Source organism: Microcebus murinus, chromosome 4, assembly GCF_040939455.1.
Source record: "Microcebus murinus isolate Inina chromosome 4, M.murinus_Inina_mat1.0, whole genome shotgun sequence".
Classification (NCBI taxonomy): Eukaryota; Metazoa; Chordata; class Mammalia; order Primates; family Cheirogaleidae; genus Microcebus; species Microcebus murinus.
Window position 1 is genome coordinate 951,500 of NC_134107.1, and position 26,014 is coordinate 977,513.

The 26,014-nt window shown below is 34.3% G+C and overlaps 1 protein-coding gene and 1 long non-coding RNA gene across 2 annotated transcripts in view; both read left to right on the top strand.

Moving 5' to 3' along the window:
- LOC105867964 (uncharacterized) overlaps positions 1–11,628 on the top strand; it is a 29,290-nt gene extending 17,662 nt beyond the window's left edge. Inside the window, exons 8-9 of the mRNA XM_076001227.1 lie at positions 7,216–7,289; positions 11,452–11,628. Coding sequence (XP_075857342.1) covers positions 7,216–7,289; positions 11,452–11,628 — 251 coding nt within the window. The remainder of the gene's footprint in view (positions 1–7,215; positions 7,290–11,451) is intronic.
- A 2,250-nt stretch (positions 11,629–13,878) lies between these two features.
- Positions 13,879–24,362, top strand: LOC142870440 (uncharacterized). Its single transcript, XR_012918815.1, has 3 exons — positions 13,879–13,967; positions 22,274–22,484; positions 24,173–24,362. It is a non-coding gene; the product is annotated as an uncharacterized LOC142870440 (long non-coding RNA).
- Positions 24,363–26,014: the final 1,652 nt, after the last annotated feature.

Sequence of the window (26,014 nt, forward strand, 5' to 3'; positions counted from 1 at the left end):
GCAGACAAAAACATACACTGGGGAAAAGAATCCTTATTCAATAAATCGTGCTGGGAAAACTGGATAGCCACATGCAGAAGACTGAAACAGGACCCACACCTTTCACCTCTCACAAAAATCAACTCACGCTGGGTAACAGACTTGAACTTTAGGTGTGAAACTATTAGAATCCTAGAGGAAAATGTTGGAAATACTCTTCTAGACATTGGCCTAGGCAAAGAATTTATGAAGAAGACCCCAAAGGCAATCAGAGCAGCAAAAAAATATATATAAATAAATGGGACCTGATCAAATTAAAATGCTTCTGCACAGCCAAAGAAACTGTCAAGAGAGCAAACAGACAACCCACAGAAAGGGAGAAAATTTTCTCAAGCTACACATCCGATTAAGGGCTGATAACTAGAATTTATTTAGAACTCAGGAAAATCAGCAAGAAAAAAATCAAACAACCCTATCAAAAAGTGGGCAAAGGACATGAACAGAAATTTTTCAACAGAAGACAGAATAAAGGCCAACAAACATATTTTGTTCAACAAAGGCTGAACAAAAAATGCTCAGCATCTCTAATCATCAGGGAAATGCAAATCAAAACTTCAGTGAGATATCACTTATCTCCAGTAAGAATGGCCTTTATCAAAAAGTCTCCAAACAGTAAATGTTGGCATGGATATGGAAAGATAGGAACACTTCTACACTGTTGGTGGGACTGCAAACTGGTTCAGCCTCTGTGGAAAGCAATATGGAGATACCTTAAAGCGATACAAGTAGATCTACCATTTGATTCAGCAATTCCATTACTTGGCATCTACCCAGAAGATCAAATGACACTCTACAAATGGGACACCTCCACTTGAATGTTGATAGCAGCACAATTCACAATCGCAGAGGTGTGGAAACAACCCAGGTGCCCATCAATACATGAGTGGATTAATAAAATGTGGTGTATATGTATACCATGGAATACTATTCAGCTTTAAGAAACGATGATATAGTACCTCTTGTATTTTCCTGGATAGAGCTGGAACCCATTCTACTAAGTGATATATCTAAAGAATGGAAAAACAAGCACCACATGTACTCACCAGCAATTGGTATTAACGGATCAACATTAAGTGGACATATAGGAATAATATTTATCAGGTGTCAGGCAGGTGGGAGGGGAGAGGGGGAGCATGGGCAATATACATAACCTTAACATTTGTACCCTCATAATATGCTGAAATAAAAAAATAATAAAATATTAATTGTATATTGCATTAAGCCTATATTCCTATTTTTCTTTAGTTCATTCTGTCATGTTGCTGTCTGCATGAAAAAAACAACACAGAAAACATAAAGTAGTTATTTTCAAAGCCTAACCATAGGATTCAGCTCAATCTAACTCTCCATGACTGTACGATTGGCCTTGTCATGTTTACATTGATTGTATGTGCCTTTTGTTTGTTAGGGCCTCCTGAGAAACATCATCTGTTGAAAGGAAAAACATTTATTTTTTTAATCTGGAATTATTTACCAAAAGTTGTATGAAATGTACATTACTTATGATACATTTTGTTTCAAAGACTGTTGGGCATATCATTACAAGGCAAGTTTCTAGTTTGAAGAAAGCAGTAGGAAGGAAGAATGTGCAGACATCCAGATCAAGTAATTTTGTTGTTGTTTTAGAAACACAGCCTTGCTGTGTCATGCTGGGTCCAGTGCACTGGCCTGATCGTAGCTCACATAGTTCACCTTTGAACTCCTGGGATCAAGAGGTCCTTCTGCCTCCCTTAAGTTCCCATTTGGAATCCCTGTACTCATTATGGAATGCACAGGTGAATCACGAGACTCCACAATTTTTACAGTGTTTCCAATGCTCATGGGAATTCTGATCTTTACCTGGAGAAATGCTTTATAGTTATAGTAATATGTTAATTTATTAAGGGGGTACAAATATTTTTGTTTATATCAGTCACTTTTGTAATGCTTGTGCCATGGCTATAGGTGTGCCCATTACCCAGATAGTGTTCATTGTACCCATTAGGTAGGTTTTTGCCCCTCCCCTCCTCATGCCGCCACTTGAGTTCCACTGAGTTTTACTTCTATCTGTGCACATGTGTGCAAATTAGTACAGGTGATGTTTGTTATTTGTTTGTGTTTGTGTGTTTTTTGTTTTTTGTTTTGGCAATCTTGAGTTACCTCATTTAGGAGAATGGCCTCAAGTTCCATCGAAATTGCTTCAAAGGCATTAATTCATCCTATTTCATGGCTGAGTAGTAATCTATGGCATACATATACCGCATTTTATTAATCAACTCATGAATTGTGCACTTGGGTTGGTTCTACATCTTTACAACTGTGAGTTGTGCTGCAATAACATTTGAGTGCCTGTGTCTTTTTGATAGAGACCTCTTTCCTTTTGGTAGATAAACAGTATAGTGGGATTGTTTGATCGAATGGTAGGCCTGCTTTTATTTCTTTAAGAATCTCCACACTGTTTTCCATAAGGTTTGTACTAATTTGCAGTTCCACCAACAGTGTATGAGTGTTACTTTCTCTCTGCATCCATTCCATCATCTATTGTTTTTGGACTTTTTGATTAAAGCCATTCCATTTAATAACAGGGGTAAGGTGATATCTTACCATAGTTTTAATTTGCATTTTCCTGATGCATAGTGATGTTGGGCATTTTTTCAAGTTTATTGGCCATTTGTCTATCTTCTTTTGAGAAGCTTCTATTGACATCTTTTGCCCGCTTTTTAATGGGGTTGTGTGTTCTTTTCTTGCTGATTTTCTTGAGTTCTTTGTACATTCTGGCTATTATTAACCCTTTTCAGATGTATAGCTTGTGAATATTTTCTCCCATTTTGTAGGTTGTCTATTTGTTCTGTTGGTTATTTTCTTAGCTATATAGAAGCTTTTTAATGTAATCAAATCCCATTTATTTATTTTTGTTGTTGCCATGATTGCCATTATGGTCTTTTTCATAAATTCTGTGGGTAGACTGATATCTAGAAGAGTTTTTCCTATATTTTCTTCTATAATTCTTATGGTTAATGTCTCAGGTTTAAGTTTTTTATACACAATGGGATTAATTTTTGTGAGTGGTGAGAGAGATAGGGATCCTGATTCATTCTTCTGCACATGGCTATCCAGTTTTCCAATGGTATTTTTTGAAAAAGGGCTTTTCCCCCAAAGTTTACATTGTTGTCTGCTTTGTTGAAGATCAGTTTTTTTTGTAGGTAGGGGGTTTTATTTCTCTATTTTGTTACACTGGTCTATGTCTCTGTTTTTGTACCAATATAATACTGCTTTGGTTACTGTAGCCTATAGTACACTTGAAGTCTGGTGATGTGATGCCTTTAAATTTGTTATTTTTTCTTAAGATTGCTTTGACTATTCGGGCTGATTTCTGGTTCTAAACAATGTGTGGAATTATTTTTACTAGATCTGTGAAATATGACAGTGGTATTTTCATGGAGATTGGATTGAATCGTAAATCACTTTGGATAGTATGGACATTTTAACAGTGTTGATTCTGCCAATCCATGAGCATGATATATTTTTTCATTTGTTTGTGTCCTCTGTAATTTCTTTCCTCAGGGTTTCACAATTCTCCTTGTAGAGATTTTTCACCTCCTTGATTATAAATATGAATATATTTCTAGGTATTTTGTGTTCTTTGTAGCTATTAGGAATGTTATTGAATCTTTGATATGTGACTCTCAGCTTGTCTGTTATTTATTGGTGTATAGAAATACTACTGATTTATGTATCTTGAATTTACACCTTGGGACTTTGGTGAACTTAGTTATCAATTTCAGGAGTCTCTTGGTGGAGTCTGTGGGGTTTTCTAGGTAGAAGATTATGTTGTCAGTGAATTACAATAGTTTGATCTCCTCTTTCCCAATTTGGAAACCCTTTGTTTCTTTGCTTTTCCTGATTGCTTTGGCTGGGACTTCCAGCACTATTTTGAATAAAAGTGGTGACAGTGGGTACCCTTGTCTTATTCCCCTTCTTAGGAGGAATGCTTCCAACTTTTCCCCCATTCAGCATGATGTTGTCTGTTGGTTTGTCATATATGACTTTTCTAATTTTGAGACACGTTCCTTCTATGCCGAGTTTGTGAGGGTTTTTATCATGAAAGGGTGCTGAATTTTGTCAAATGCTTTTTCTGCATCTATTGAGATGATCATACGGTCTCTGTTTTTCCTTCTCTTTATGTGATGAGTCACATTTATTGATTTGCATTTGTTGAACCATCCTTGCATTCCTGGGAGGGAGCCCACTTAGTCATGTTGAATTATTTTTTTGATGTGCTCCTGAATTCAGTTTGGTAGCATTTTACTGAGGATATTTGCATCTATATTCATAAGGGTATTGGTCTGTAGTATTCCTTTTTTGTATGCCTTTTCCTGGCTTTGGTATCAATGTGGTACTGGCTTTATAGAATGAATGCATTGGGGAGAATTCCCTCCTTGTGTGTGTTATGGAATAATTTTTCTAGTATGGGTACCAGCTCTTCTTTGTGGGTGTGGTAGAATTTGGCTTTAAATCCATCTGGTCTGGGGCTTTTTTGTTGTTAAAAGATTTTTTATTACTGCTTGGATATTTTGTCCTTTACTGGTTTGCTCAGGAATTCTATTTCTTCCTGCTTGAGTCTCAGGAGGTTATGTATTTGCAGGAATTTTTCTATTTCCTCCATGTGCTCTTATAAAACAACAGCAAAAGATGGAAAACAAAGCAATAAGCTACTACCCAGCATGATGAACAGAACAGCATCACACAGATCTAGTCTATCTCTTACCTTTAATGGCTTAAATGCACCACTCAAAAGACATAGGCTGATGGATGAGAAAAGGCATCTCATATCTGCTGTCTCCAGGAAACACAGAGTCAAGGTGAAAGGATAGAAAAATATTGCATGCAAATGAAAACCAAAAGAGAGCAGGCATACTCATTCTCATATCAGATAAAATTGAGTTTAAATCAACAAAGGTAAAGAAAAAGAGAGTCATTATATAATAGTAAAGGGAGCAATTGAACAAGAAGACATAACAATCCTAAATATACAAACACCTAACAGAGCGGATACATAAAGCAAATTTTACTAGAGCTAGCAAAGAAATAAATAGCAGCGTCTTAATTGCTGGGGTCTTCAACACCCCACTGTCAATGTGCACAAGTCATCAAAGCAGAAAATAAAGAAACACTGGATTTGAACCTGACTCTAAATCAAAAGGACCTAACAGAAATTTACAGAAAATTTTACCAAAAACTACTGAATATACATTCTTTTCAGCATTACATGGAACATTCTCCAAGATTGATCGTGTCTTAGGCCACAAAGGAGTCCCCAAGAAATTTTTAAGAATTTAAATTATACCATGTGTCTCTCAGAGCTCAGTGGGATAAAAGTAGGAATCAGTCAGAAGAGAAACACTCGAAGCTGCGCAAAGTCATGGACATTAAACCACCTACTGCTAAATGATTATTTGGTCAAGAATGGAATTAAGATAGAAATTCAAGATTCTTTGAAATAGCATCAGTCATGTTTTAACTTTAATTATTTTACCTTATTGTTGTTACATTGTTTTAAATTTAATTATTTCATCTCATTGTTACACTGATGTTATTAATGCCATCAGATGTTCTGATTAGCAGACTATATGGGTGATATCTTTGTTTATTGAAAAGTAGGGAAGTAATTAATCATTCCTTAATGACAATTTGGTAAACATGGTCTTTTACAAGAGTGATCCTGAAAATTTTGGGGATTAGGGTCCTTTTGTAGTATTTTCTTTTTTTGAAAGAGTCTTACTTTGTCAACTCAGCTAGAATGCAGTGGCATCCGCATACCTCACTGCAACCTCAAACTCCTGGGCTCAAGCGATCCTCCTGCCTCAGCCTCCTGAGTAGCTAGGACTACAGGAAGAGGCCACCATGCCCAGCCAAATTTTTCTGTATTTTTGTAGAGATGGGGTCTCACTCAGGCTGGTCTCGAACTCCTGACCTCAAGTGATCCTTCTGCCTCGGCCTGCCAAAATGCTATGCCTTTTGTATTATAGTATTAAAAAATATTGTGTAGACATAACCAATACCTGGAGTTAGCTGTGTATCATTCCCATGCACTTTTAAAATATTTTACTATATTTGTGTATGCCATAAATATTATAATGAATTAGTTTTCATGTCCTAAAATTTTATATAAATTGTGTACAGCATGTATATTATTCTGCCACTTTTCAAAATCTCAACATTATATTTTTGAGATTTATGTATATTGACACAAGTACTCCTGGTTTAAGTTCCTTATGATATTTTATCACATGAATGTACCACGTTTAACTGAGCTTCTCTGAATGCTGATAAAGGAACAAAAGTCAGTAAAAATGATTGGCGTTTCCTCAGAGCAGTTGTATTAAGTGGGTTATATGTATTGATTTTTTCTATATTGCACATTAAAATTGAAAATTTTTAAATACAAAACCCAGATTTATACATTTATTTATTCAATAAAAGTCTGTTTGTACAAAGATGTTTTGAAAGATTGTCCTCTACAGTCCAGGAGCAAAGGGGATAAACATGGAAAGAAAGGACTTACAGTTCAGGTGGGAAAGATACAGTAGAGAAATCAATGAAGTGCCCAAAGAAGGAGATGCCTGTATATCTGGGGGAAGAGCCAGAATCAAGGAAGATTTCATGTAGCAGTCTCATTCTTAAAAGATGGAAAGAAATTTGTCTGAAGAATAGAGGCAAGCATTTCAGATACAAAGAATAGGGTGTATACCGATGAAGATATAAAAAGTAACAGTAAGTGTGTGAATTATTAGTAAAAACAACATACATAGCATGGTGTTAAAAAAGGTCCTATTATGAAGTAGAGAACAGTATGCAGTGTTAATTTATGTGACTTCGTATTTTTATATTTTAGGTATTTTTCTAATGGTTTTGTTCATTTCTGTTGGGTGGATGAATTTGTTAGGGAATCTTTGAGATGTTTGTTTGCCAGGTACTTGGTGGACATCTTGTGCCTCCCTGAGAGGTTTTTTTAAGTTTTGGATAATTAGGAGTATTTTTAAAGAAGTAAATATTCTTCTAAAGATTAAGCTTCATTTACACTCTCAATTTATAATATGAAAAGAAATTTAATTTTCTGTCTACTCTTATAAAGACTGTAGCTTCTATGGAACCATTCTCAGTAGCTCATTTTAACTAAATATATGGATTTGACAGCACAACAAGATGTTGTAGCAACATCAGAACAAGAGGAAGAAAAACTTGAAGGAAGTGAAAATAACCAGCCACAGGTATAAAAAATTTAGATTTCAATTTCTAGTTTAAGATTGTTTTCTTTGCATTACTAATGTAGGATAGTCAAAAGGAAATTACTTTTTGGACTAGCATTTTAGAATCAATTTGTCATAATTTGATACTTATTTTAAAAATCTTTTAACTAGTTATAAAACTTACAATGTTCTTAAAATGAATAGTAACTTATACCTAAATTTGCCATTGGAATAGAAGCAGAAGATTTCTGGAATTTTTTTCCCTTTAATTTTTATACATTATTGTCTCTTAATAATGTTAAGTTTGCCTCTAATGATATGATAAGGAAGGTAACATCAAATATTATATCATATTACTAAACAGTAGAAATTATGAGCAATTTCACAGTGATGGGTACTGACTTGGACTCAAGTTAAAAGTTTAATCATTCCCAGTGTTTCCAAAGTTACAGTTTTACTTTGCCCATCACCAATGCCTAGGTGAATTTTTTTTTTTGCCTTGTGGTCTCTAATTCATATCAGTGTCTATATTCAGGGAGCGAATGGGGATCATTAAGACCATGCCTATGAAGAGAATGCTACTTTACAGACTGGGGCCTTTGGTGCTAGAGTACAACAGTAAATTTGTAACTAATTTACATGTAGGAAATTAGTAAATAGTACCAAAATTATTTTGTCTGCTGTCATTAGTAGTGAACATTAGAATATATCAGACTTAGACTTAAACAGATAGTCTGTACATGTTCATAACACTGTCATATGATGGTGTATAATTTGAATTAAAACTTAAAAATTGGCTTTGCTTTCTGAATGACATTGATTTTATCTCCTAATAATATAAAGTTTACCTAGTCTCCAGTTATTAACCTTTAGAAACAGTACTGAAATGCACTAGGGGAGTTCACTAAGGTATGCTAAGAAAAAAATCCTTTTAAGTGAGGTGGGCTTTGCAATACTACAAATCACCTGCTAATGAATTTTTGGTAGATTTAAAACAAAATAAGTTAATTCTAAACAAAGAGTGCCAATGTTAAGTGTGCTAATTCATGTTTTTCTCCCATTGTAGGCTGAGGAAAATTATTTTTCACTTTATGTTAGGAAGCTTTTGTAGTACTGTAAATCATCTCCTAATTTATTTTTGGTAGATTTAAAACACAATATATTAAGGGCATTCCAAAGAAAAAGTGACAACATTTAGTTTTCTGGTTCATGGTTGTTGTTTTTTCTGTTTTTGATTAGGCCAAATCATTTTTCACTTCTTAGTTATAATCTAGTAATTTGCAGGTAGCCAAACATAGATTAAGAAGAGTAACAGTTAATTCAATAAAATTTTAATTATTTTCTAATATTTCTTTGCTCATACTTGATTACTTGAAGTTATTTTAATACATGCACTCTGTGAAAAAAGACACCTGAGGAACAAAATTAGCAAATTAATCATTTACTTTTTCTTTGGAAAAAATATCTCAAGAACTAAAAATACAGATTATTATAGAGTGAATGTATCTGTATATTCAGGTTGTCCATGTGTATAATATATGAGCAAATATGAATCAAACAAGGCAAGGTAGACTGGAAAAATAAACTAAAAGCTCATCACAAATGAGTTAAAACAGAGGTTTGGTGAAATTCGTGAAAAATGTAAAATTACTGTTGCCCTGAGGAGGAGTTTCTGCAGGCTGACTAACTCTAGAGGAGTAACAACCTTAAAGGAAATACTCTCTTATTTGACAAATAATATACTTGATTGTGGGAGGAAAAATAAGCACCTCAAGTATCTATCTTGGTAGTATTTGTGGCATTTCCTGAACAAGATCTCAGTCTCAGAAATGCCTTTCCTATCACGCATACGCTGGGTCCTTGGAATGTGCTTCTGTCATCTTCCAAACTTTATTTAAATGAAAATAAACTATACTGTGAAAATGATAACAGGCAATGAACATGTTTCTAACAAAGAAGAGGAGACTTTTTATAATGATACAGAAATTATAAACGCAAGGATCTCAGAAGATGTTACAGTTGAAAGAACACCAAGAGTTTGATATGCAAATTACAAAAATATCAACCCCAAACCCACTGATTGAAAATAAGACATCAGAAATATGCTTCAGTCTAGTAATCTAAAAAGTCTTTTTAATTTGTAGCTTACCTATCACAAAGAAATGAAACATATAATTCAAACAAAAAGGCACACTATTTTTGCTATTACAGACACTTAAAAGAAAACCAATGCAGGACTTGTTCCAGAGACCATTATGTGAGACCCACGATGCTAATAAATATAAAAGCATGAAAACTTAATTAGAAAATGTGAGTTCTTGCCCACCAAATGACAGAACGCCAAAAGCTTATTATAAAGAATTACAGCAATATATGCAAAGGTTTATAAATGAGGTAGTCATGTTACAAGTAGAATTCCTGGCTTTGGAGCAAGAAAAAGTTCAACTTCGAAAAAACGTACAGTCCCACTTGCTGCTATTCTTTTTCTGTCAGTTGTGTGATCCAGTCTTATTTGCTGCTTATGGAAAGGCCATGTGTAAAATGGCATTATTGGAATATGTAACTGTGTGTAGAAATACATAATTTCTGCTATCTAAATGATTGGAGTTCAGGAAAACTTTCTCATAATCTTTGTTCCTTAACCATCCTTTGTCTCTCTATTAGTCATCAATGTGGTCTGTGAACTGGGAAAGTAATTGAGCCATATAACATGTGACTTTATAAACCAGGATGGGCATAAAGAAAATTGCTAAAAAATATAATAAGCTCTAGCATTTTTCCCTATTGACTTAAATGTGAACTGCATTTATGTAAACAATAAAATGGGAACACAATGGGAAGGAAACAATGACTGAGATCACTTAAAAAAAATGTGTCCAGGCTTGAGAGTTGCAATAAATATTCCCAGCCAAAGGAGTCTGTTTATTGTACTTTCATATGTGCAAGTTTATCTATTTAAATCAAACCGTTGGAACTTATAAATCCATCACTTCCACTTTAAATATTTTTGACAGCAAATATATATATTTCTATGTATTTAAAAAAAATCACCACTCTCAAATATTTCTATTGAATCAAGTGATGACATTATGTTGTTTAATAAATGGTACATTTTGGCCTGTATGATCTTCTTCTCAGCCTAAAGTTTAGTATTTGACTCCAAAGTGGAAAGGTGAATTCAGTACATTGAGTTTTGAAAACAGACAAAATCTAGAGATTCTCTTTTTTAAAAGTAAAGTAGGCGAGACCTCCCATCCCCTGCTGAGGCACTACATTACTTTGCCAAAGTCACACTTTTAACTTGCATGATTAATTTGTTGAATTTATCAGATGGTTTATCTGATTCAGCATTATGGAATTGTGCCATCTCTCTGATGCCATAAAATGCTAGAAAATGGCACTCTAGGAGCTTTGGACTGATGACTCTTTGTTGGCTTTACTTCCATTACCAGTAGATAGTGGGGCTGAAGCAGATAATTACCTATAAATCCTCTGGCTATAAAATTTGATGGCTGCTGAAAGTGAATTTGGAAAGCATCTCATTTTCCAGAATTTTACACTAGCAACTCGACAGTTTTATTCTGCTTTTTTGTATTGTGGCAAACTTTGCTTTCAGTGAGCGCCTTCACTTTTGTAATATTCCAGGATCCGTTTGAAAAAAGAATGATAAAATGTAATGGGGAAAGTATGGCTTGGTGCAGAAAGGGGGAAGCTTCTCTTCCATTCCTGAAGCCCCACAGTGTCACATCCTTTAAATCTGGCTGTTTAAAATCCAGGTGTTAAAGATAGAAGATGACACATTTTGTGTCTTTGTCTTTTTATTTTTCAATTTCTGCCAGTCAAATGGGGTGAAAATTCATATTAGATAGCAAAGAGTAGATGGCCAAATAAGCAAAAAATTAATAAAGGTCCCTTTTTGGTATTTGGGGAAATTTGGTTTCATTTACTCCAAGAGATATCGAGCAGACTTTCTAAAAATTTCAATGAAAAATTATAACAATTGCATCTCTTAATTATATGATAATACTTATATATAATGATAAAATTAACATAAGAACAAAATAGTTTCACTGACAATAATCATGATAAACTGTTATTAATATTGCATATAACCAATAAAAACAAAAAAGTGCTTTTTATTGAATAAAGTAGTAAAAATTATTCTTTATATCTTTTCTTCTAGGTTGGAAAAGAAAGGAAGAAGCATAAAACTGATGAGACAGAAGTATATAAGCACCTCTGTGATAGTGCATCTGGGGATAGTAATTGTGACGAATTAGTCCAACAGAGAAAGGCTGGAAAACCTGATCATCTGCAGTTTGCTAGGAAGGACAGTGCAGAGTGGGATTGCTATAGGTGAGCCTGTAGCAATATTTAGCAGTAGATAATTATTATTGTACTATAAAATGAATTCTAATTTGGGCTAATATTTATGATTAACAAATTTTATACTTTTACTAGGGATATTTAGCCTTTCCTGGTAATTAGAAAAATGCAAATAAATAAGCAATGAGATACCATTTTTCCCATTCATCCTGATATTGTATAAACAAAATGATAGTGTTGGTAAATGTGAGGAAAAAGGTATCCTCATACACTGTTGGTCAATATAAGTGGTAAATCCTTTTGAACAGGCAATTTAGCAGTGGGCATCAAAATTTTAAAATGTCATTCATTTAATCTAGCATCATCAATTCTGGGACTTGATCTTACAGGAAAACATGACATGTGGAAACACATGGAGACATGTTAAGAACATTTATTATCTATGGTACATACATATAATAGGCCAATGTATATATAACACATGTGAAGATATATAATATGTACATTGATATTTTTATAAATATGTTATGTATATATGTATGTTACAGAAGTTTATTATAGCATTGTCATATCAAAAAGTTGGAGATAGTTTTGTTTTTTTGTTGTTTGTTTGTTTTTGAGATAGAATCTTGCTTTGTTGCCCAGGCTAGAGTGCCATGGGCCAGCCTAGCTCACAGCCACCTCTAAGTCCTGGGCTCATGTAATCCTCTTGCCTCAGCTTCCCGAGTAGCTGGGACTAGAGGCGCATACCGCTACACCCAGCTAATTTTTTCTCCTATTTTTAGTAGACTCGAGGTCTCACTCTTGCTCAGGCTGGTCTCGAACTCCTGAGCTCAAGTGATCCTCCCACCTTGGCTTCCCAGAGTGCTAGGATTACAGGTGTGATCCACTGTGCCCAGCCAAGGAGATAGTTTAAATACCCATCAGTAAGGAAAGAGTTAAATTGCCATACCCATAAAATAATGTGGTATGCAACCATTTTAAAAAATGAAGTTAGAGCTATAGTATACTGATCATTTCCTAATTAAAGTATGCTTAAATCATTTAGTTTAGTGACACATCTTCAGCAAATTTTGTAAGAATTTTTGTAATATCTGCTGAGTTGTAAAAGGCAGCTATATGCTATGCTATACTGGCACTTTGTGTATTACCAAGAAAGTTACAGGTTATTACATTTTTGTTTCTTGTTCTCAGTGCATGAATATTCAAATATTGGAACCTCTAATTAATCTGAGTATTACCAAGCGATTCTATATGTATACCCATATTTCAAATAAACATTTCAGTATAATGGATAAAACTTATTACAGCATATCAAAGGATGTTTGATATGCTAAAACAGGAGTTGGCAAACTTTTTCCATAAAGAGCCAGACAGGAAATATATTTTAGGCTTTGTGGGCCATAAGGTCTCTGTTGTAGTCCAAAATCTGTCATAGAAAATAAGTAAATGAACATGGTTGTGTTCCAATGAGACTCTGCTTACAAAGACAGCCAGTGGGCTGCATTTGGCTTACATCTACTCATTTTCTGACCCTTGTGATAAAACCAAGGTGCTGCTAATGCAGCAAATTTGTTTCTAAAGTTACCCTGCAGGCACGCATTATCCTTTTAACAGATTGTGTATTTCAGTAGGCGCCACACCATAGTATTCAGCAGACCTCATGCTATATAATTTACAAAATTTCAGTTCAAGAATATGAGTATTTTTGCATTTCTTCCCTTTTAATTTCCATTACAGAATTCAATATTTTAATATGACTAATTTCTTCATCCCTTAATGTTACTCTGTTTATACTTTAAGCCCTCTTGTAGAAAATTATTGTATCCTACATTACTTGTAAAAAATATTTGCGAACTTTATAAGCAGGAGAAATAAATGACAAATGCAGAGATTTTTATAACAATAGTTTTAGATATTTGCATTTTACATATTTACTATTCGCCTGAAAGGAATTATTTGTTTTTGTTTTAGGCCTGCAAAGGGAACATTTAAGAAACAGAACAAGGTATTGTAAAATATAAACCATCAACCAAATTATTGTTAAAAATACATTATAAAAGGTAAAGTAAAGAAATAGAGAATCTTTTGTTAAAGATATTTACTTTGAAAAAGAAATTGTAGCCATAGATATCCTTTTAACACAAATCAGTACTTTTAAGAAGTACTTGTGTTTTTGCTTATCTATAAAAAAAGGATAATTACCACTTCTGTACATTTAGTTTATGCTGTAAATATTTCAGGGACATTTTGAAATAGTGTTATTTATGAATATTTTATAGATGAGAAACCAAACACATTCTTCAGATGACCATGATGACTTAACTTGCTCATCTGAAGTAGCCTCAGAACAACTTGGAAGGGATCGTGAAGGTAGGACCCCTGCATTAGTACAAGGCCTTTTTGTGTATCTTATATAGTGTATGAACACATTGCTTAGCACTGCAGCATAAGTACCAATTTCATGTCAGAAATATGATTTATGTTAAAATAGAATGAGAGCTAGCATATGTTGTGCACTCTCAGCCAAAGAGCTATGAGAATTCCACTGGACCTTTTTCAGTGTGAATGGCACTCCTGGTTTTCTGTTGACTCTGCTTCTCTCCTCTGTCTTTACTCGAGGTCAGATTACCATTATCTCCCATCTGGAATAATGCAGTAACCTTAGAACTGTTGTCCCTGCAACCCCATCTCCTGAAACCATGTTCTGCTTGGCAACCATATTATATACTTTTAAAAATTCAGATCTGATTGTGTGACCCCCTTATTTAAAACCCAGCTGCCACTTCTCATTGCTGTAAGGTTAAAGATCTTAATTCTAGCTTTATCCTGTATCGTTTTATTACCCTTTTTCTCTCTGTGTCCAAACCACTGTGTTAAGTGTTTGTTCCTTCAGTCAGTAGCTTTAGTGAGGTATAATTGACATATGATAAACTGCACATATGTAAAATGTACAATTTGATAAGTTTGGGCATGTGTGTACTCGTGTGAACCCATTACCATAATAAAGATAGTTAACATATCCATCACTTACAGCAATCTCTTCATGGCCCTATATACTCCTTTATTAAGAAATTGCTAAATTATTTTCCAAAGTATTTGTACTATTTACCATTCCCTTCAGTTGTTCTGTATTATTATAAACATTTAGTGTTATTACCATTGTTTAAATTTTTAGCCATTCTGATGGATGAGTATTGATTGGACATATCATTGTGATTTTAATGCCCATCACCCTAATGACTAATAATGTCGAGCATCTTCCCATGTGCTTATTTTCCAGCTGTACATTTTGTTTAGTGAGACATCTTTTCAGTCCTTTTGTCATTTAAAAAGTTAGATTGTTTGGCTTTTTACTTGAGTTTTAAGAGTTCTTTATATATTCTAGACACTGTTTCTTTACTAGCTATGTTTTCTGCTAGTTCTGGGAACTTTTCCCAGTTTGTGGTTCAACTCTTCATTTTTTAAATAGTATCTTTTGAATAGAAGAAGTTTTAAATTTCAGTAAAATCCAGTTTATTTGTTTAATTATCAATTTTGTTTTGCCATATCTAAGAAATCTTTACCTAGTGCAGGGTCACAAAGATTTTTCTCCTATGCTTGCTTCTAGAAGTTTTATAGTTTTAGCTCTTATATTTAGACTTACAGTCTATCTTGAGTTCTGCTTTGTTATGGTTTGAAGTATGGATTCAAGTTCAGTTTTTTGATATGGAGATCCAATTGTTCCAGCAACATATTCCAAAAAGGCTATCCTGGATCCAGTACATTGCCATTGTGCCTCTGTCAAAAAGAATTTGGCTGTACATGTGTGAGTCTATTTCTGGACTCTCTGTTGGATTCCACTGATTTACAGATTCTCCTGAACTATAGGGTTGCATCCTGATAGAACCATCATAAGTTAAATTCATTTAATGCCCCAATAAACCGTAAAGTTGAAACAGTCCTCAGTCTCAGGACCATCTGTATTTGGCTCTCATCATACAGGTTGAGCATCCCTATTCCAAAAATGTGATCTTTGAAAGGCTTCTAAATCTGAAACTTTTTGAGTGTCAGTATTACACCACAAGTGGAAAATTCCACCCCTGACCATGTCATATACACCAACTTGATTTCACGTTTAGATTTGGATTCCATCCCCAAGATATCTCATTATGTATATGTACATATTTCAGAATCAGAAAACAAAATCCAAAACCTGAAACACTTCTGGTCTCAAGCATTTTGGATAAGGGATACTCACCCTGTGCAAGTATCATGCTGTTTTGATTACTATGCATTTATAACAATTCTTGATATCAGCCCTGCAATATTGGTTTTCTTCAAGGTTATTTTGGCTATTCTAGATCCTTTGCATTTGCACATGAACGTTGGAATCAGCATGTCCGTTTTAAAAGGTTGCTAGCCTGCTGAGAATTAGATTGGACTTCTGATAAATCTATAGGTTAATTTGGGGAGAATTGACATCTTATCAATAAGGAATCTTTCCACTCCTGGAAAGTTATTACTCCATTTGTGTAGGTCATAGTTAATTTGTTCAGTAATGTTTTATAGTATTCAATGTGTAGGTCCCTCCCTATTTTATCATATTTGTCAGTATTTTGTATTTTGATGAAGTTGTAAATGCTATTTTTTAAATTTTGTTTTTGTTTTTTACTGCTAGTATTTAGAAATGCAGTTGATATCTGTATGTTGATTTTATAGCCTGTACCTTGATAAACTCACTTATGAGTTCTAGTAGCTCTTTTGGTGGATTCAGTAATATTTTCTACATAGTCCAAAGATTGTCAAAGCTTTTATTTCGCAAACTACTCTTTTACTAAAGATAGTAAATATCTTAGACTTGTGGCAAAACACTCTCGGTTGTAGCTAATCAATTCCATCGTAGTATGAAAGTTATCATAGACAATACATACATTAATGAACATCGCTGTATTCCAATAAAACTTTATTTACAGAAAGCAGAAGCTAGCCCACAGGTTGGAGTTTTAGCCCACACCTATAATGTGATCATGATTGCAAATAAAGATAGTTTTACTTCTTTCTTCTAATTTGGATGCCTTTGAGTTCTGTTTCTGGCCTCACTGTACTGGCTAGAATCTTCAGTGCAATACTGAATCAAAGCAGTGAAAGCAGACACTTCTGTGTCGTTCCTGGTCTTATGGAGAAAGCATTCAGTTTTCCCCCATGACCCATGTTAACTGTAAGTTGATCATAGATGTTCTTTATCATGCTGAAGAAGTTCCCTTGTATTCTTGGTTTGCTGAGAGTGTTTTCTAATCAGGAATAAGTGTTGAATCTTTTCAAATGTTCCATCTACTGAGATGATCATGTGATTCTTCTCTTTTAGTTTGTAATATGGGGAATAACTGTGCTTTTTTAATGTAAATGCACTCTCTTCCTGGGATAAACCTCATTTTTAAATGCTGTCTCATTATTTTAACATCATTGAATTTGATTTTTTAAAGTTTTGTTTAGAATTTTTTACAGACTTAATTTTTTTACAGCCATTTTTGGTTTAACAGCAAACCTGAGAAGAAGGCACAGAGATTTCCCATATACCCCCTGCCCCACACATGCATAACCACACCCGCTATCTATATAACCACACCCACTGTCTCACCAGGGTGGTACAGTTACACTGTAGGTCATAGATGAGCCTACACTCACACATCATAATCACCCAAAGTCCATTGTTTACTTTGGAGTTCATTCTTGATATGCTGTGCATTCTGTGGTTTTGAACAAAGGTATAATAACATCTATCCATCATTATAGTATCATACAAAGTATTTTCACTGCCCTAAAAATCCTCTGTGCTCTACGTATTTATCCTTTGCCCTACTCCCCAACCCCTGGCAACCACAGATTTTTTAAAACTGTATCCATAGTTTGGAACTTTCCAGAATGTCATATTGTTGGAATTGTGCAGTATGCAGCATTAGATTGGTTTCTTTCACTTGGTAACATGCATTTAAGGTTCCTTCATGTGTCTTCATGGCTTGATAGCTATTTCTTCTTAGCAGTGAGTAATATTCCATTTTGTGGCTGTACCACATTTTATTCATTGACCTAATGGAGGATATTTTGGTTGCTTCAAAAATGGATGAATTTTTATAACCATGCTTATGAGGGAATATTCTTTTTTATAATATCATTGTCTAGTTCAGGGTAATGCTAGCATTATAGAAATGAGTTGGGATGTATTTTTCCTTTTTATTTTTGGGGGAGAGTTTGTGTAGAATTTTACTTCTTCCTAGAATGTTTGGTAGACTTCACCAGCATAGTTCTCTGGGCCTGGAGTTTTCTTTGTAAAAGAATTTTCAACTACAACTTTTATTTTGTAGCGATAGGGCAATTCAAGTCATCTATTCTTCTTGATTGAGCTTTGGTAGTTTTTGTTTTTCAAAGAATTTTTCCATTTCATCTAAGTTGTCATGTTTATTCACATAAATTTTATGATATCACCTTGTTCTTCTAGTATATGTAGACTATGTAATAATGTCACAGTGCTCATTTCTGAAATTAATAATTTGTCTCTTCTTCTTTTTGTGATCAACCTGGCTAGATATATTCTTATCATATTTATTGATCTGCTCAAAATGTTTGGTCATACTGATTTTCCCTATTGGTTTCATTTTTGATATCATAGCCTCTTCAACCTGCTATGAAACCATGCCATACACTGGGTAGTTTATAAGCAACAGAAATTGATTTGTCACATTCTTGAGGCTGTGAATTCCAAGATCAAGCACTGGCAGATTTGGTGTCTGGTGACTGACCACTTCCTGATTCAGAGATGCTTTCTTTTTCCCTGTGTCATCACATGGCAGAAAGGGTGAAGGAGCCCTATGAGGTCTCTTGTTTAAGGGCACTAATACCACGTATGAGGACGTGGTCTTCATGACATAATCATCCTCCAGAAGACCTGCGTCCCAATGCCATGACCTCAGTGATGAGGTTTCAGCACATGAATGCTGTAAGAAAACAGACATTCAGACCATAGCAGATGTTTATTATTTCCTTTCCTCTTGCTTTGGATTTAATTTGTCTCTTTTTTTAGTTTCTTAAGGTAGACATCAAGGTCATTCATTTGAGATTCTTCTAATATAGACATTCAGTTCTGGCAATTTTTATGTAAGAACTGTTGTAGTTATATTCCCAAAATTCTGCTATGTTATATTTGAATTTTCATTCAGTTCAGAATACTTTCTAGTTTCTCTTTTCATTACTTCTTTGACCCAGGGTGGTTTAGATATGTTTTACTTAGTTTCCAAATATTTGAATATTTTCCAGATATATTTTTGTTATTTCTAATTTGATTGCTTTTCAGTCAGGGAGCATACATTGTAGCTCTTAAATCCTTTGGACTTAACCTTTTTATTAAGATGTATTGTATGGCCTAGAGGATAGTCTATTTTAGTTAAGTGCTCTATGGGTGCTTGAGAAGCCTGGTGTTGTTCAGGCTACTTTATTCTTGCTGATTTTCAGCCTCTAGCACTTACTGAGTACCTGGTATTGAAATCTCAGACTGTACTTGTGAATTTGTCTATTTTTGCAATTCTATCATTTTTTTGCCTCATGTATTTTGAAGTTATGTTACTAGATGCATTAACATTTATGACTGTTATGTTTTCTTGATTAATTGAATCTTTTATCATTGTGAAATGGCCTTATTTATTGCTGATAATATATTTTTTTTTTTGCTATGAAATCTGCAGTACTTGGTACTAATATAACCACCCCAGCTGAGCCTTCTTTTTTTAAGTGTTAGCATGATATGTCTTTATTTCTTCTTTTATCCAGCTTGTGTCTTGACATTGAACGTGCATTACTTATAGGCAGCCTGTATTTAGATCCTGCTTGTTTATCCAATCTGACAGCCTTTCACTTGATGTTTTCAGACCGGTTTCATGTATGTGATTAGTGATATAATTAGGCTTTTCTGTCATCATGCTGTTTGATTTCTGTTAGTCCCAGCTGTTCTCTGTTGTCCTTTTTTCTCTTTCTGCTTTCTTTTGAATGAGTCTAGTATTTAGTTTTTAGTCTCTTTTTGGGTGATTATCTAGAACTCTTTGTTTTGCTATCTTAGTTGTTGCTTTAGGAGTTTTAGTATATTATTTCTTTTTTTGTACAAATGGTAAGGTTACATATATTAATATATATATTACATATATTACATAAATTAATATATATATTGCCCATGCCCCCCTTCTCCCTCGAGTCAGAGCTTCAAGTGTGACCATCCCCCAAACATTGCACATCTCACTCATTATGTTTGTATATACCCATCCCTTCCTACCCCTTCCCACCTGCCCGACACCCGATAAATGTTATTCCTATATGTCCACTTAGGTGTTGCTCCATTAATACCAGTTTGCTGGTGAATACATGTGGTGCTTGTTTTTCCATTCTTTAGATACATCACTTAGTAGAATGGGTTCCAGCTCTATCCAGGAAAATACAAGAGGTGCTATATCACCATTGTTTCTTAAAGCTGAATAGTACTCCATGGTATACATATACCACATTTTATTAATCCACTCATGTATTGATGGGCACTTGGGTTGTTTCCACAACTTTGCAATTGTGAACTGTGCTGCTATAAACATTCAAGTGCAGGTGTCATTTTGTAGAGTGTCATTTGATCTTTTGGGTAGGTGCCCAGTATTGGAATTACTGGATCAAATAGTAGATCTACTTGTATCACTTTAAGGTATTTCCATATTGCTTTCCACAGAAGTCAAACTAGTTTGCAGTCTCATCAGCAGTGTGGGAGTGTTCCTATCTTTCTGCATCCACTTTAACATTTATTGTTTGGGGACTTTTTGATAAAGGCCATTCTTACTAGAGTGGTATCTCATTGTAGTTTTTGATTTGCATTTTCCTGATGTTTAGAGATGTTGAGCATTTTTTGATATGTTTGTTGGCCATTATTCTGTCTTCTTTTGAAAAATTTCTGTTCATGTCCTTTGTTCACTTTTTAATAGGGTTGTTTGATTTTTCCTTGCTAATTTTCCTGAGTTCTAAATAAATTCTAGTTATGTAGCTTGCAAAAAGTTTTTCCCATTCTGTGGGTTGTCTTTTGCTCTCTTAACAGTTTCTTTAGCTGTGCAGAAGCTTTTTAATTTGATCAGGTCCCATTTATTTATTTTTGTCACTGCTGTGATTGCCTTTGGGGTCTTCTTCATAAATTCTTTACCTTTAGTATATGATTTTAACTTATCACAGTCCACCTTCAAGTAATATTATACCACATTATATATGGCATAAGAAAATTACAACAGTATAATTCTTTTCTCCTCTCTTAGCCATACCCTTCGTGAGTCTGTGGGAATATATAGTTTTCACTAGATGAGAAAGTTTTTGACCATTTTTTCATCAAATTTTTATCCTATCTCTATTCCTCCCTCTTTGAGGACATATATTATTTCCTTAAAGTTTTCTCATAGGTCACAACATCTCAAATTTATGAATTTTTGTGATGTCTAATCTGTGTTTATTTCTATCTAAGTGTACTTTACATCTCTTACATTGTAATTTGCATCTCTATCTTTTTAGTTTGTTTTGTAAAATACTGTCTTCTATGGCTGTACTTATCTTGAGTTATATATTGGGATACAGTTGAGTTACTTATAAAGAGCTTGATCCTCTCTGGTCTTGCTTTTATGATTTGTGACAATACCACACCTGCAAGGCAAGACCTTTTTGACGATTCCTTGTCTTGTGAAGTCTGTGTCTCTCTGGCCCTTTTCTCATGGTAATGAACACTTCTTGCCACTGTGTGAGCACCAGGTATGGTTTCCTCAAATTTATTTAGGTGGTTTTTCCCTTGATCTCAAGTCGTTTCCTAACACACATGTACTGCTCATAACTCTGCTAACTACCTAAAAAGGAATCTCTGCAGATCTCCAGGGTTCTTTTCTTCTACTGTTCTCTCCTCTCCAGTGTTCTGTGGTCTCTGTCTGCATTGGTTTTTTCAGACTCTCAGCTTCATCACTGCAACTCAGGGAGTCTGGTAGAGTCTACATCAGTGTTTTCTCCATGTGTCATGTCCTGAAAACTCTGTCAAAGCAGGGAGCTGGGGCATTCCTAAGGCTTTCTTCATTTGTTTTTTTGTTTTCAGGGATCTTTGTCTTCATTGCCTAAAGTCCACTGTCTTAAAAATCTTTGTTTAATGTTATTTATCTGTTTTATTTATCTTTTTGGTTGTTTCAGGTAAGAAGGAAAATCAGTACCCGTTCATCTGTCTTGGCTAGAAGCAGACTGCAGTAGAGCTTCAGCACACTCCCTAGAGTGGCTAGAGTGCTTTTCTTCCCCCTTTGTTCCCTGCTTGCTTCTCACCTTCCATTCCTCAGTGTAGCCATCTCTTCCTCAGAGACATCTTCCCTGGGCCCAACATAGACCAAATTGTCATGTGTGATCACACAACTGTTTTCTCACAGCACCTATCTGAATTTATTTATAATTGCCACATTTTTGTCTATGTTCTTCACTACACCTAAAGGTAAATAAGAGCAGAGGTCCTGTCTGATCTGCAGAACTTAGTATAATGTGTTCCCCATTGTATGCACTCAGATATATTTGCTCAGTGTATGAATGAGTGAGTATAAAACTGTGCAGTCTTTTATATCCAAAAGGTATTCGTATATTTTATTTCTATCTTTTTCTCCCTGGTACAGCCCCTCTTCGCCTATTCAGAATCCAGAATGCAGTTCTTTCATGTGAAAGATTAGCTGAATCTACAGATCATTGTGAAAAACTTACAGAAAAAGCTAAAAAAATGGAAACTGAGGTTAGCATACTTCAAAAGGAGCTATCCGAAACAAAAAGAATAAAATCAGAATTAGAGCGACAAAAATTTGAATGGGAACGAGAACTCTCCTGTTTGAGGTATGACATTCTAGGTTGAAAGAAATGTTTGAACTGTTTCCTTTAGGCTACAAATATATGTTGAAGAATTTTTGAAATGGCTGACTTACCTTCTAGGGTTTAACGGGAGAAATCATCTTAGTCTGGTGGAATGTAAAATTCTTGCAAATAATACAAGTTTGTAACTGTGACTACATCTAATAAATGCATATTTTTAAAATCATTATTTTAATAGCTATGTTAGATAGAAGTTTACCATAGAGAAATCTCATTATTTATTTAACAAAGTAAATTTGGGGTTTAATTTTTTTTATATTATAATTAATGCTATGAGGAACATTTTTATATAAATCTTTTTCTGTATTTCACATTATTTACTTGGAATAAATTCTTCAATACAGAATTATTTGATTAGTGTATTGGAATCTTATAAAAATATCTCTGATCACTGTTCCTAAATTATGCTCAAGAAAGTTTATACTGATTTATAGTTCAACCAATAGAGTATGAATTGGCCCTTTTTCTCAACCTAAAAGAAGTTTCTTTAAAAAATTAAACACTTTTGTTCTTAATATGCAAAAAATAAAAAGTAAGATGGGAAATGATTATTTATTAGCTTTTTTTTTTTTTTTTTTTTTTTTTTGAGACAGAGTCTCACTTTGTTGCCCAGGCTAGAGTGAGTGCCATGGCGTCAGCCTGGCTCACAGCAACCTCAATCTCCTGGGCTCAGCGATCCTACTGCCTCAGCCTCCCGAGTAGCTGGGACTACAGGCATGCGCCACCATGTCCGGCTAATTTTTTGTATATATTTTTAGTTGGTCAATTAATTTCTTTCTATTTTTGGTAGAGACGGGGTCTCGCTCAGGCTGGTTTCTAACTCCTGACCTTGAGCGATCCGCCCGCCTCGGCCTCCCAAAGTGCTAGGATTACAGGCGTGAGCCACCTCGCCCGGCCTTATTAGCTTTTTAAACATCTCTCTCTCCTAAACAGATAAAATTAACTTAAAGTTCTATGTTGAAAACACATATTATTCCTTATCATTTAGATAAATATTAGACCTTATTTTTTTTCAAAAATATTTTAAAGTTGTTATATAATACATAATAATAGTCAACAAGATAATTTTAAGTTGTTTCCAAAAAAAGAAAGGGTCAGGTAGCAAATATTAGTCTCCTTAGCCTAGGCTTGAATTATAGTAATCTGCAGGTATATGTTGTGTGAAAGACATCTGAAGGTGTTGTCTTACACTGCAAATCAGTTTTATCAATACCCACACTATTTTGTGGGGATGAAAATTTATTTCCAGTGAATTTATCAACTAGTTTATAAACAGTAACTTTTAAATTAGTTATCTCTAAATGATCTGTCCCAATTGAGGGGTCATTATGATTATGTAAAAAAAGAGATAATTTTCAACTTGTAACTTTACTGAATAATTTCAGATATCCTTTTCCATAATATTTACTAGAGTAACTTTACTAGAAACTTACCAATTAGGAGAATATTTGTTCATGTCTACCTTGCAAGTGTTATGTCCTTTGGAAGAAATTCAAGTGAGAAATTCAAAACCTTAGAACTGGAAAGGAAAAATATTTCAGAACACTGAAATTTTATTAGGATAACAAACCAATATGTGATGAGCCAGATCACAAAATAAACTTTTCATTTTCTAACAAAATTAATTTTAAGATAAGTATATTTAACTGCAGATTTGCCTTAAAACAAGTGGAAGAGAAGAGGAGACATGATCATATAGTATATGAAGAAATTAGAGAAAAGTTAAGAAGAAAAAAAGAGCAATATAGGAAAGAATTTGAAGTAAAACAACAACTAAAACACACTCTGAGGACACAAGATGTGGAATTGATGGCTCTAAGAAAGAAATGGAATGAGATAAATCAATCTTTGGTAAAAATTTCATGATTATTATTTTATTTCATCAATATTACTTATATTCCTTTGGTTTAATATTTATTATTTAGTGCTAAAACAAACCCAAAATGTTACCCTAAAAATAAACTATGACATTCATAGCTAAAGTTATTTATTATAAATCTTGGCCTTCAAGTAGTATCTTATTTCAGCATAAAGAGCTTTTGAAAATGATATACCATATTATGTACTTAATGATGATTTATTGAATGTTTTGTTCCTAATAAAATAGTTCAGTCTATTTCCCCCATTCCACATTTATTATTATTTCAAACATAATGAAGAGAAAACAAAAATGATTGCAATAGCAAATAATCTCATGATTTTCTATGAAGACCTCTATAAATTTTATCTTATTTATCATTAATGTTTTAAAATAGAAATCTTCTTGAAAGGGTGGAAACTTACTAGGTGCTTACAGTGGGTGGAGAAAGAATTCTCAGACAAAGTTTAGGATAAACAGAAGTGCAAAGTTTATTGACAAAGGAGAGGAGGGGAGAAGAGAGAAAAGGAAGGAAGGGAGGGAGAAAAGTAAGAGGAAGGAAAGAGAAAGAAGGAAGGAAGAAGTAAGATGAAAGAAAGACAAGGAAGGAGAAGGAAGGAAGAAAGAAAGACAAGGAAGGAAGGCAAGCAAGCAGGGAGGGATTGAGGGAAGAGGGGAGAGAAGAAAGGAAGGAAGGAAAAGAGGGAAGGAGGGAAGAAGGAAGGAAAGGAAAAAGGAAGAGGGAGAGGAAAGGAAGAGGATAAAGGGAGGGAGGAGGAGTGATAGAGAAGGGGCCATACACACAGCAGAAGTAGTGAAGATGATGAGTAGAACTCCATGGTATACATATACCACATTTTATGAATCCACTCATGTATTGATGGGCACTTGGGTTGTTTCCACATCTTTGCAATTGTGAATTGTGCTGCCGTAAACATTGTAGTGCACATATCTTTTTTATAGAATGTCTTTTGTTCCTTTGGGTAGATACCCAGTAGTGGGATTGCTGGATCAAATGGTAGTTCTTCTTTTAGTTGTTTGAGGTATCTCCATATTACTTTTCATATAGGTTGAACTAGTTTGCAGTCCTACCAGCAGTGTGTGAGTGTTACTATCTCTCCACATCCATGTCAACATTTATTGTTTTGGGACTTTTTGATAAAAGCCATTCTCACTGGAATTAAGTGGTATCATTGTGGTTTTGATTTGCATTTTCCTGATGATGAGAGATGTTGAGCGTTTTTTTAATATATGTTTGTTAGCCATTAGTCTATCTTCTTTTGAAAAGTTTCTGTTCATGTCCTTTGTCCACTTTTTAATACAGCTGTTTGAATTTTTTTCTTGCTGATTTTCCTCAGTTCCTAAGAACTTAAAGCTAGATGGGACTGGGGCCCCATTCTTAGTCTTCTTAAACAGAATAATGGCCAGCCTAGAATTCTGTGTCCTAAAAAACTAAGTTCCATACATGAGGGGAAACAAAGTCTTTCTAAGACAAGCAAACACTGAGGGAGCTTGTCAAGATAAGACCTTCCCTATAGAAAGTACTTCCCTATAGGAAGTACTCAGAATTGCATTATATACAGATCAGCACAATAGACAGTCACCAGTGTAAAATCACCCAAAAGCTAAATGTCAA